Source organism: Nematolebias whitei, chromosome 5 (genome assembly GCF_014905685.2).
Source record: "Nematolebias whitei isolate Nwh7 chromosome 5, NemWhi1, whole genome shotgun sequence".
In the NCBI taxonomy this organism is placed as follows: domain Eukaryota; kingdom Metazoa; phylum Chordata; class Actinopteri; order Cyprinodontiformes; family Rivulidae; genus Nematolebias; species Nematolebias whitei.
In genome coordinates, this window is record NC_056502.1 from 23,870,809 (window position 1) to 23,884,798 (window position 13,990).

The following is a 13,990-nucleotide window of genomic DNA, read 5'->3' on the forward strand; positions in this document are numbered from 1 at the left end:
AGGAAGGAAGGAAGGAAGGAAGGAAGGAAGGAAGGAAGGAAGGAAGGAAGGAAGGAAGGAAGGAAGGAAGGAATTTGTTCCTTCCTTCCTTCCTTCATTCCTTCCACCCACCCATCCATCCCCATCCATCCATCCATCCATCCATCCATCCATCCATCCATCCATCCATCCAGCCGGCCGGCCGCCTCGTACATGAACAGTAGTGACAGCCGTTTGGTACATTTTGTCTGTTAATCACTCATTTCCACATTGAGACCAGCATCACAGAAACGTGTTGTTGTTGTCCCTCTTCTTCAGATCATTTCCCACAAGTCCAAACGTGCTTTGTGCTTGTTATCAATCATATAACAAATATGCCTACAGCGGTTTAGATTTAGTTTCTGTAATATATCTCTGTACTGACAAGCTAATTAGCCCTGTGCTAATTACATTACATTGAACTCTGTCACAGCTGACATAAAACCCACAGATTAGGAGATGTGAAGTCCACAGACATCCAAATCAATCCAATTGATTTGACATATTTCTGATCTTAGAGCCATTGCAATTTCTTTTCTTTTCTCATTTTTTGTCCATTTTTATGTAGAGGCTTGAAATGAAAAAGTTGTCAGCTAACATGAGTAAATATACTGTACATAATGTCCATATTAAATGAGATATCATGTATTATTTTACAAAATGTCAAGATTACTGCACATAATACAACCAAGAGCTCCACTTGGTTTGTCTTAATGTTTGATTAATGAGCACTTCATCCCATTCATGCCTTATTTAAACATATGACTTTAATGCTCTTCATAATAAAAGGACAGCTAGCAACTGGCCTCAGTGGATGTTCTTGGTAGAGTCAACACAAAGGTTTTCTTGATGTCTATATTAAGCCGGTTCATCAGTGGGAATAAACGTTGCACCCGAGCACTTTTTATGACACCTTGTAATGGTCAGCATCCCCCCCGAACCCCCATTGGCCCCTGTCTCACACTCTCTCCCTCCTGCTATTGTTTCAGCCCTCATGCCATAGTTCTTCTTCCCCTGCTTTGTAATGCCTAGCACCCATCTTCAGCTCAAGCCTATTCCTTCCAAGCCATGCCACGCCTCCCTTGTTTATCACAGCAATCAGGCCTGATTCCACTCACCTGCTTCAGCTCATCTAGTTTACCTGCTCTGCACCCTTTATAAGGGTGCATTCACACCTGATAGTCCGGTAGACTCGGTTTGGTTGGGGACCAATATTCATGAGCTTTTGTTTACATTTGAGCTGGTGCGTTTGCATTCACACTGCACTGTGCAGTCGAGCCAACCTGCTGAACCAACCTATTCCCCCGCTCGCCTGTGGGGGCGCTGCACCAAGAACTACTGAAAGAAACGACACAAAAACCTCTGAAGACACTTCTTCTTCTTCTGGAAATAAAACCAAAAACGGAGTGGCATCAAGTTTTAGCAGTTTTAGGAGTTATATTTTGTAATTTTTCAAAAATGGACTCAGCATGAGCAGAAGATGAGACAGAAGACCATGGAGAATATTGTTTTTCACACAAGGCAGCTGACGGCTTCATATAAGGTCAGAGAAATGCGTTGTTTGCCCTGTGCTGTACTCCACTTCTTGCTTGTGGAGCGGGGCCCGGTCTGTTTGCATTCACACTGTACTCGAACCGCGCTGGAGTTTTCTTCTACCGGACCGAGACCTAGGTTTTAGCCCGGGCCAGAGTTCGCCTTTTTGTTCCGTGACAGAGTTCAATGGCGCATTCACATCTCCCCAAACGAACCGGACTTTCTAGGAAAACGAGCTAGAATTCGATTAAAGCGGACTAAACAGGGCTGGTGTTAATGCACCTTTAGATCCATTCTCCCTCTCCACCAGGGCGAGATTATTACACCTTCCATGGTCCCTAATTTTCAAACTTTCACAGTTTCATGCCTAGACCTCATGCCTTGCTCTCTGGATTATTGACCTCACGCCTGCCTCTTGGATTCATCTCTCTGCCTGCCGCTCGTCTGGTTTTGCTCTGCCCTTCTGGTACGACAACTTTTTCTGGCCCTTTGGCTCTGGATTTTGGATTAGCCCTTGCATCTGTTTAAAGAACTCTGACTCTCCATGCTTGACCCCTGCTTTGCCTTCTGGATCACGACCCTACCACTTCTGGATCCTCTCCCTGGCTGCAGCTGCAATTATAAATACAACTGTTTTAATTTTTTACTCTTGTGTCTTGTCATTCTGAATCCAAAAGCCTGGTTTCTTGTCATTCCTTTTGGATTTTAAGCGTTCAAAATAATCAAGCAAAGTAAAACAATAACACCAAAACACAAACCAGGAACGCCAAAGTTTCAAGGTATAAAATCTAACAATGTTCAGTCACGTTATCTGGACGATTTCTTTTTTGCTGAGACGTTTCGTCCTTCATCCAAATGACTTCCTCAATCCGAGAAGCCACCAAACAACACTGATTCCCACCAGCAGCATACTCGATAGTGCAAAGAAACAGTTTACTGGTGCTAATATGGCCTCGGAGGCCCATCCTCTCCTCTGGGGCCCGCCCTCTCCCTCGTCCACTCCTCTGAGACAGTCATGCCAAAGTGGTTCAAAACACCAAAGTTCATGCTCAATAATCCAGGTAAAAATCCAACAATGTTCAGTCAGGTCATCTGGATGGTTTGTTTTTTTGGTGAGATGTTTCATCCTTCATCCAAAACCGTCCAGATGACCTGACTGAACATTGTTGGACAAACCAGGAACTTTTGACAGTGATGTGAACAGAAATGGAGCGTTGCGACAAATCCACTTTTCTGTGATAGTATTTTTTTTCTGTTTTTGTCTCGGTGCATCAAGCTGCGAGTTTAGACCTTTTTATGTCTTATTTGCACTTAAAGAGATCATTAAGTGTTCTTTCAGTGTCTGGTGATGAGGCCGATGGGACCATCAAGTGTCTGATTTGGCACTCAGTGGAGATAAAAGACAAAAGCTGAAAAGTTCTGTGCTCATATCTCATCGCACGTCTGTTAAAGCGCGTTTCTCGGAGGCTGTGAACGAATTTAGAAGTTCAATGCGAGCACTTTTATTTATTTATTTTTTGGTCTGGAAAGCTTCCCAAATTAGACGTGCAGACTGTGTGGGATGTAGAAAGTGTTTCTGACGAGTCACCATTCGCATGCTATTACATCTGAGTGGAAAAGAAATGTCTTCAGGACACCTGGCGCCGAGGCTGCTACTGTCTGTTCTCTAGAGCTCATTTCTGACTGAAAAAAAAAACAGAACAGAAAGACCTTGGTGTACAAAGACAACAGACTTGATTATGTGAGTACACAGGAAGGTCTCCGAACATTGTTGTGCTAATCACGTTAGCGGGCACAGACTCGAGGCAGGACAGATGCTTGGTAAAGGCCAATGGGGTTATGTTATCCTGATTAGAGGAGGTTTGGAGAGGAGGAGAGGGGTTGTGAATCTCGTCTCCTTCCACCTTGTCACCTTGCAGAGGTAAACTGGCAATCAGAGTTTCCCCCCTGCTCAGTCATTTAGTTTGTTTCTCCATCTCTCACACGTCGACCTCGTCTGTCCAGTTTTCATGAGAGCCCATCAGAAGCGATTGTGTCCCCACATTCGACAAGACCACATTTCTTTTTCCTCTCTGTCACCCGCCCTCACGCAGCAGTGAGTTGTCAGATGATAGTTTCATCTTTCGTCTTACTGATTCGTTCTAGTTGTTAAAAACAGATTTGCTTCTTTGTGACACGTTGCTTTGGTTCGCAGGAGTCTGCAGAACAGAAATCCCACATTGGAACACTTTCAGTTCACCACAAATTGACACAACATTAACACAGATACCCCCCCCCCCCCCCCCCCCAATATAAAACAACTACAGTTTAAAAAAACACACAGTAGATCATGCAAACACTTGTAAATCTTCACACTGCCCTTTAGTTTTGCATTACAGGGTTATTCTGGGTTCTGGTCTTCAAGAGTCTTGAAATAATGAAATGTGATTGTAGGATGTTCCAGGTCGGAACAGTTGTGGAAAGGAGAACATAAAGTTTGGAACATAATTTATGTTTCTAGACATTTCCCTGTGTCATTTTTCTAAAAAAATAAATACAATTATAAATTTACAAATAAAATAATTTTCTTGAAAATAATTTGCTCAAACAAACTTTCCATACAACCGTACTTAAAATGTATAGAAATGGAATTTTGTCTCACAAATCAGATGTTCTAACCCAAATCTTGAGTTTCACAGTACACTCAATACTATATTGTCTTTTTAGTTGTTCACATTTGTATAACTCCTACGATTTGATGGATAAATGTTTCCTAGGTGATAGGGCAGGTAAAAAAAATGGTCACTTCCCTCACAATTTTAGATCCAACTCCTTAGCCAAATGTGAGACTACTTCATGTTACCTAGGGCTGCACCGATTGCCGTTTTCTGTCTGATCACCGATTTATAAAAAGTCTGACCTGTTGATTCTGATTTTGGCCAATACCGATTTTATAAGCGACATTGTCAGGTGTTATAAGGTCACGATGCACCTTCAATTTTCCAATCTTATTTATTGAAAAACATACCCTTGAGCAATATCCTAGAAACAATACAAACTTGTTTTAACTGGACATGAAGTAGTGCTCTGAAATATAAATGACATTCAGACAATTGTTGTTAAAACAAAAAAATCGACAAAATCAGTTTTTCAATCTAAGTATCAGACGATTTCCCCAAAGTAAGGAAATCGAGGCCTTAGTGTTACCCATTAGGAATGCGCAATACGGTACACAATAGAAACGATAGACATTTAGCGTATGATAGAGATCTGTATTCTACCGGCTAACCGCAGTAATGTTGTGTCTGATGTAAAATCAGTTGTCAGATTTAATCATCACTGTTTGAGTTGAAAACTGTGTGTAAGTGATGTTGAAGTCCTTTCTTTGAGAGCTAAGTAGCGAAGCTACAAGCTAACTACGGCCGGCTTGCCGTACTTGTATTCGGATGCATTCACAAAACGCTGTGTTCCGTCAGAAGTTTTTTCTTCGAAAGTTTGTTGGTCAGCTTTAGAGAGTGCATTTGTACTTTAAAAAAGGGTTAAACCTGCTCTCTGATCTGTGAAAAGAACACTGTGTTGTATGATTTTACTGCGAGACCCCCTGGTCAAAGCCACATAAGAAACTGGTCGCCATTTTGTGTCAGCTCTCCTTAAAGTGGAAAGAGACGGCCACTCGAGGGTTGGAGGGTGACGTGTTTTCATTGCTGTTCATTTCTTAAATGAGAATACTGGAAACTGTTAAGAGTTAACTTTTTTTTTTGTTTAAACCCATGACTAAAACTACATTTGATATCTTTTGCACTGTTTTGCACTACAAGAAAGAAGCCTAATACTTGATTTGTTTATTCTTTAAAAACTGGACCTAGTGGTGGAAATTTCTTAACTGAGAATATTTTGTGGTATAGCCGTTTTCAAAATAAATAATGGAAAAATGACACCCTATGCTTTTTTTTTCATTCCTATTGCAAGTTATATACCAAAAACTTATTGTGATATATATCGTTATCGCCACCCTTCACAATATATATTGTGATGTGAATTTTATGCCATATTGCACATCCCTATTACCTATTGTTGTCTTGTGAAGTTGCTTTTGCCTGGTGTTTGCACAAATCTAAAACAAGGCCTGTAAAAGAGTCAAATCATTGTAGATTTATTTCTATGAAATTACTGAACATTTGTATTTAAATAGGAAAATATGGGTCAAAATTCCAGGTTGAACAGGAAACGTGTTTGCTAATAACCACATTTTATGCAAATAACTGTAATGTGAGAGGAACGCTTTTCTGTTTTAATGGGTGAAAATAGCCCAGTGTGAATCTTCAAGGACTGGCTTTAAAACAACTCCCTTTGAGTTTCAGAACTTGTTGTTGGTTTTCAGATAAGGTACTAATAAGTGAATGTTTTTTAGGCAAACTCGATAAACTATAACCGAGTCCTGTTTTCTTGCTGCTTTTAGGCTCCTATATGTTGGTGAACTCCTCCCAGCATGCCGCGGGCCATCGTGCTCAGCTGCAGCTGCAGACGCTGAGTGAAAACGACACGCACTGCGTCCAGTTCAGCTACTTCCTGTACAGCCGCGACGGCCACAGTCCCGGGGCCCTGCGAGCGTACGTGCGAGTCAACGGTGGTCCGCTCGGAAACCCTGCGTGGAACACTTCGGGGTCTCACGGCAAACAGTGGCACCAGGTCGAGCTGGCTGTCAGCACCTTCTGGCCCAACGAATACCAGGTTAAAAACATTACTGTTCTCTATTTCATTTTAAAAATACTTTTCTGTACGAAGTGACTGATTGGTGTCACAGCTGGGCTTCGAGTTTTCTGTTTGTCTTAAATTTTAATAACATCAGATCCTCACTGCACATCAGAAGATTATTTTCCAACAACAAAGATCTGCAGACCCGTTGACCAACATCTTGTAGAGCCCAAAATATGTAACATAGTGACGCTCTGTTGATCATTCCTCACTTTAGCCTCAAGGTGAATCGAGTGTTAATTACTTACATTTGCAATTTAATTAGTACTGACTCCCCTGTGAATGTAGCCATTGTTAATGCTTGAGGTACCAAACCAGATGTGACATGGGAATGCCTGGCTAAGATTTCACCCTCTGAGTTATTTTACACCATGTTTTCAGCCCCATTTGCGTGGCATGTCATCACATACTTGTCCCCGACTCTTGAGTGGCGTGCGCTGTGGGTGCGTCATGTGCCGATGCCTTGGATAGGTGAGCCCGAGCGTTATCCATTTATTAATCCAATATCTTCTTTCTGCAAACTCTGCTGAGCTGTCAAAAAGCAATTAGGTTGAGTAGTGTGCATTTTATCAAGAGCTGCCAATCCCCCTGACTTAATTAAATTCCCCTCAGCCCTGTGAGTTGTGACCTTCACTGTGTAAATAATAGTCCTCACAGTACAAACCTGAGGGTAGATTGGCGTGGATAGCTTTCAGCCAACGTGATCCAATCTACAAAAAAAGGTAAACAGCCTTAAGTTAACAGGAATAAACAGTGTAGCACTTTTCCCCTATAAGGTATGCAGAGAGAAAAAAAATCACTTTGAATGGGTGTCACTGCTCGGATGTATTATTACCAGGTTCCTGCAGAGTCTGTAAACATGTTAAAAAGTATGAAATTAGTTGTTAGTTTATTTTAGGTCTGGATAAGTAGAGGTTAACTTAGAGAACAGCTGTTTAAATCTGTGATGTTTTAACTCTTTCCAAATGATCAAAGTTCATGCTCAATAAACCAGGTAAAACATCCAACAAAGTTTAGTCAGGTCATCTGGATGATTTATTTTATTTTTGTTGAGATGTTTCAACCTTCATCCAAAGGACTTCATCAGTCCTAGGAGCCACAATCAAACTCAGTCCCACAAGCAGCACACTCACATAGTGGACCAAACAGTCTGCTGGTGATCTCAACAAATAAAAATAAACCATCCAGATGATCTGACTGAATTTTGTTGGATTTTCTACCTGTATTGTTGAGCATGAATATTGATGTTTTGAACCACTTTGGCTATGGCTGCCTCAGGGGAGTCGATGGGGGAGAGGGCGGTCCCCAGAAACCATCGTATCACCGTCAAATTTGTTGATTTGTTGATAGGAGTGTGCTGCTTGTGGAACTGAGTTTGTTGTGGCTCCTTGGACTGATGAAGTCCTTTGGATTAAGGACGAAACATCTCAACAAAAATAAATAAATACATAAACCGTCCAGATGATCTTTCCAAATGAATTTCTTTGTTGGGAACCAACAAGGAACCAACAAACCTGCTTTCAAAGTCGTTCTCCAGAAAACAGGGTTTAAAGAAAGAATAAAATAAATAAATACAGCTAAAGCAGTGAGATGTGATGTTGTAGGTACAGATGGTGATGGAGAGGCTGCATAACTGTACTCTCAACTTGTACTCTGAGGTAACGTAACCCTACAGATCACACAGCTCACTGAAAAAGACATTTTCAGGTCTAAGCAGTCTCGTGCTACGTGAAATGGTTGTTTTGTCAGTGTTTTAGTTGGTAGGCATTTCAGACGCCCTCAAGCATTGAAAAAGTGATTTTGTTCTCTACTTAAAGGAAACCCTTAGAGTATAAGAAACTAATACAGCTTGATTTAAACTTCTGTTGGACAAATCCCACTGAAACAGAATTACATAAATATTAGCAGCAACGCGTTGTAACTGTACTGGTTTGCTCTCTGACTGACAGTATTATTATATATGACTTGAATGTATTATTAACACTAAAGTAGCAGAGTCTAAGCTGCTTTTGACAGTTGTAGATGTTGAAGGTGGCAGTAGTTTGAGCTATTAATACTAACGACATAAATAAGTTAAAACAGCTGGAAGAAAGAAAATTGCAATATAAACTAGTTTTCAAACTCTTTACCGCACGTGTTTTATGAAATAATCTATTTTCCAGCATGCAGTAAAGTTGAGCTGTGACTACTTTGGAGAGAAAAATACTTTTTGTAGAGCTGTTAACACGTCATAGAAATCTGAAACTATTCACCGTTTTGTGTCAAAATATCAGTGTCTGAAACACTAATTCCCTCTGCAGTGTGTTTATAAAATCTTGGTAAATTGTGTATTTTGTTTTATTTATCTTGCATCAATATGGTGACAGGACATAACTGCAAGTTTACAGCCTATGCAAAATAAGCCCAAACTTTAAAAGCAATAATTTCTGTCATTTTCTGGCAGCAGCAATACAGTAAATTTTCACTATTAGCACTAAAGTTCTATCTTATCTTGTCTTTACAACAGAGCTTTAGGACTGCGCTAAGAAAAAAAAAAAAAAAAAAGCCATAAAATTACGTGAATAAAGTCGTAGTATTATGAGAATAAAGTCAATATTACGAGAATAAAGTGGTACGAGGCTCTTTTTTTTTTTTTTTTACAGTTCTCGTTGATTTTATTTGATTATTTTCCACGAGTTGTATCCACAACGCAACCTGTCAATCAATCCAGTAGGCGGGTCAGCAAATGACCAGAGGAGGAACAGGGTTCCTCTGTGTAAACAGAACATGTGCAAACATCTGTTTGTCCCTCTAGTTGTTCAAATTATATATGGGCTTATTAAATCTCAGCATTCAGTCATTTATGCACGGCTAATTTTGCAGACTTAAAAAAAAAAAAAAAACATATTTGCGCTTTGATTTGTAATTATTATAATTTAATTATTATCATAGTTATATTGTTACAGTTCCATTTGCCTTGTCTTGAGTGGTTCTGTTCTGCAGTGCCCTTTTTTATCAAAGCAACATTTTTCCCAAGGGGACAAATAAAAACCTTGGAAATATATTTATAGTAATGATGATTACAACTATGATAACAATGACATAACATCAGTACATTAGTTAAAATATGTTATTATGAAGGTATGGTCCACTGGAATTCATTTAATCAGAGGTTCAGTTCATTTAGTCAGACAAGGATTTACTTATTTTGGCTCTCCAACCATCATTTGGTCTCTGTGGGCTGGATGGATCATTCACCTGTAGACAGCAGAGACTCTTCTACCCAGTTGCAGGGCGACTGCGTCATTAGCTTCAGTGCTGGTGTTAGTGAACACGTTTTATATTTAAATGACAGCTTAGGTTCGATATACTGTAGGAATAAATTCCTTTATTGGGGTAGACAATAAAGTTTTACCTTATGTTATCTTTAGGCGTCATTTACACCTGACTATGTTCTTCTTCATGCTACCATTGCTTTATTTTTTAATGTCCCGCCCAACAAACAAAGCAGAGCCAGAGTGTTCCTTTTGTTCTCCACTGTAAGCAACTAGAGCACGGTGCGGCTGGCGGACCAACTTTAGGTGCATTTCCACCTCTTAATGAGCTGCACCATTGTTACCAGTGTGCCAGAAAGTGGGGAATTGAGAAGGTGTGGTTTTTGAGTCCCAGCCCCAGTAAAAACACAGACGATGTAGTTCCAACCAGTGTTGCCAAGTCCGCTTATTATAAGTGACTTTAGGCTTGTTTTCTTCTAAAGTTGTTTGCAAATCTTGTGAGTCACGGGTTGCCTTTTTTTTTTTGGGCTTGTTTTGAACGTGAAGTTGCTTATTTGGGCTTGACTTTCTTTCCGAGTGAAACCAGTTGATTATTGCCCTGCTCCACACAATAAAGCAAAAGACGAGTTGTAGTAGGTATTTTGTCCCTTCTACGCCCCTGTTTCCTGTTTATCGCTCCTCCCAAGTTGGCGAGGCGACAGGCGCACTCCCAAACAAACACTCATACTGTGGCCGACCACTAGGGGGCTCTACTCACACGCAGATGTCAGGATGTTTTGTTTTTAAAAATAGGTAGAAAAAAATATGATTTACATATTTGTTACATATGCAAAATGCATTTTTTAAAATCAGAACTTAAAAGTATGTATGTAAGTATGGACTTTGTTGTTAAAAGTATGTTATTCAAAGTGTTTAGCATAATTTTGCTGTTATTTATGTGTAATGCCATGATAAATGTATGTTTATACTGTTTAAAAATGGCCTCCGTTTTACACAATGTGGTGGGTTGCCACTTGGGCTCTTTTTGGGCTTGTTTTCATAGAGCTGGTTGCTTGTTTCTATTGCGAGATCTGGCAACACTGGTAGTAGAATCCAATCACAGCACTGCATGACACTTCTTGCTTTGAGGTTTGCTCCTTGTAATCATGACTGTAAGCTCACCGGCCAGTAAAACCTCCCATCATTACATTTTAAAATAATCAGGTTCTCTTTGTCTCCCCCCCCCCCCCCCCCCCCACCCACCACCAATTTCAAATATGTTGCTTTTACAATACTCCTGCTGGAGATGTAAAACTTGGCAGATTTTTATATTTTTCTGAGAGTTCAACAAGAACTGCAGATGGCTGCCTGTCACCTTTAACAGCAGTTCTCAGCTATGACATCTGAGAGTTTAAGAAAAGACCCAGAGACTCAGCAACTGCCATTGCACTCTTTCTCAGCATCAGAAGTGGTGCGTCATAAAAACAGTAACATTGTGTTTACCCTGCCCTCTCTTTGGCTCTCAAGTAAAAATTTATTTGGCTCTGTGCTTGTAAATGGTTTGTTATTCGTGCTTTTCTTTCGCTTTTCTCTCGATTTGTGTACTTTCTTGTTTTGCAGTCCTGTAAGCATACCAGTAAACACTGAATGCACATGGGTGACTCAGAATTAAGCTTCAGCTGCCAACGAGAGGCTGCATCTCCAAGGTTTATAATGTGTTTATGAAGAAGAGGAGGAGGAACAAACAGGACAAGAGAAGAAGAATGTCCTAACCGTAAAATTAGTATTGACTGTCCAGCCTTTTAATAGAACAGCTTAAACTGCTAATGGCCTAGCTTTTATCTCCAGTTGGGGAGAACGTCACACTCAAATTGATTGGATTAAACTGGCTAATATTGGGGATTTGATCACCAGGCATTGGCACCATTAGACCAAAAGTATCATATTGTATATCGCAAGGACTTAAAGCTATACATGTTTCCTTTCTGCTTCAGCTCTTACATGTTGCATTAGCTCAGCTGACCTCATACTGCTTCCGAGTACAAAGGGAGCCAAACAAACGGCCCCCGCAAAGTCACATATACCACGGCTTACATTGCTAATCCCTCATGCAGTCAAAAAAAACCTCATAGCAGTGGAATGGCAGTGAGTCTTGTCTTGCAGCGTGCCACTGCTCCCCTTTACACAGACAAAACAGATAAAAGAGAATATGGATGTGAAGGGCTGGATGTCTCCTTTAGAGTTGCCCAAACCCTTTGTGTTAACTGGCAAGTGAAACGAAGGCTAAACATGAATAAAAGACAATGACTGTGTTTGAGCCTACTTTGCTTCAGAACAATACCTTCAGAAAGTTGAAGCTGGTTTTGTTTACATCTATTTAATCTAAGGTTGTGCAGTTCAGGTTCGTGGCGGTACGCTAAGCAGCAAAACAAAACAAAAAAGAACAGATGTTATTATTCACCACATGATTGTGACACAACATAGATCTGCGAGTTTAGTTCAACACAAGACTGTTCATACTGGATGAATAAAAAAACTGGTTGGTCCACTATGGGAGTGTGCTGCTTGTGACTGAGTTTGTTGTGGCTCCTTGGACTGATGAAGTCCTTTGGATGAAGGACGAAACGTTAAAAAAAAAAAACATCTATATGACCTGACGGAGCTTTGTTGGATTTTCTACCTGGATTATCGAGCATGAACTTTGATGTTTTGAACCACTTTAGATTTGGCTGCCTCAGAGGGGTTGACGGTGGAGAGGGCAGGCCCTGGAACCCATCTTATCACTGGTTGACCCACTATGTGAGTGTGCCGCTTGTGGGACCATTTTTTTGCGGCTACTTGGACCATTGAAGTCTTTTGGATGAAGGATGAAACGTTTCAACGAAAGAAAAAAAAACATCCAGACGACCTGACTGAACTTTGTTGGATTTTTTTTTACCTGGATTATTGAGCATGAACTTTGATGAATAATATTCAAAGTATAACAACACAACAAATAAAAGTTGTGATCAAATGTCAATTATTCAGTAATTAAATTTTTAGTTACTGCAGTGAGTAGCAAACATATTTTCTATATTACAAACAAAGATAAATTCACCTTTAGATGCAAATACTTTAATAACAAAACAAAACCTTATTTCTGACTCCCTGTTAAAACCAGTCATAGCAATAAAACTAGCTGTGATGATAATTTACATAAGAATCATATACAGTCTTTCAGACAGATCAGCAGTGTATCTGCTGTTCTCCTCCTCAATGGCAAGCGTCAATAAAGAGGAATATTTTTAACATGGCACGTTAAAAATGGCACCATAAGAAAAGTCAAAGAGATCCTTTCCTCATACACCAACATTCCTGCACATTTTTAACAAACACTTTTGTTTTGAGCAGATATCTGTATAATATAAATCTGCTTGCAGACTTTATCTACCACTTAAATGGATCAGATTTTATTGGCACAAAAATATCTAAAATAAAAAAAAAGGAAAAAACTCACATTTATATTTATTTCTCAAATCACATCTGTGAACTGAATCAGTCGCATTGTGCATGTTGATATGAATGTATTAAATCTCAAATTCCCAATCCCACTGCAAGTTTAAAATAATCACTTTGGATTTGAAGTCATCAGCAACCTGTTGTTAAAGAAACAAAGCACACTTAAAGGACAGGTGGAGAGGAAGCCCTTCTTATCACAGAGGTGAAATAAATCTCAATAGGATAAATATCATCTTAGATATTCTTTAAATACACTAAACCCCCCCTCCTTGTTGGAGTCGGGACATATTGGAGCATCTAGCTCTTTGCCGGCAGCAAATGGTTACAAAATGTCAGGGTAGCCTTTATGCTCTGCTCAGATCCAGATGGGAGATTACACTCAAGGATGCTCATCGTGATTTTAGATGTGATGAAATACCTTGTTTACGACACGCACACAGTCGTTGTTTGGGTCTGGTAAATGTCACTGTGGAATAAAATTAAAAAAGAACCTGCAAAAAGCTCTGATAATCATCAAAACTAAGAGGATTAAATATGCCGAAACGCACCTCAAAACACTGACCCCAATCTTATTTATTCGCCTACCTGCTGATTTGGAAAATAAATACATGATTACTTTCAGCTTGGAGATTTTATCACTAAAACAAGATTTAGATCCCCATGTCTGTTTTCCTATTCTTTAATTTCTTTACAAATAATTAGTTGTGTATTTTCTCTTTATATTTGCGATGGATTTGCATGCAGCACTTTCTTCTACTACAGCTCTGAATTCAGTGGATTTTGAGGCTAAAATGTAAAAATTACCTTGAGGTGTCTTGATGGGAGCTGTCCGCTGAGACTGGTGTACACTGCTACATTTCTCTTTGCTTCTTATTGCATTACCTGCAGAAGCCTGTTATCAAATATTAAAGATGTTATCCCGCCCTCCTAGTCTGCCGGCTCGAGCCAGAGATGTCCCTCCCTCGCCTCTTTTC

General features: G+C 39.9%; 1 protein-coding gene across 1 annotated transcript in view; it reads left to right on the forward strand.

The window, feature by feature from the left end:
• The window catches only part of ptprub (protein tyrosine phosphatase receptor type Ub), a 159,258-nt gene that overhangs the window by 11,967 nt on the left and 133,301 nt on the right, over window positions 1–13,990 (forward strand). The window contains exon 2 of the mRNA XM_037677245.1: window positions 5,967–6,261. Within this exon, the coding sequence (XP_037533173.1) occupies window positions 5,967–6,261 (295 nt within the window). The remainder of the gene's footprint in view (window positions 1–5,966; window positions 6,262–13,990) is intronic.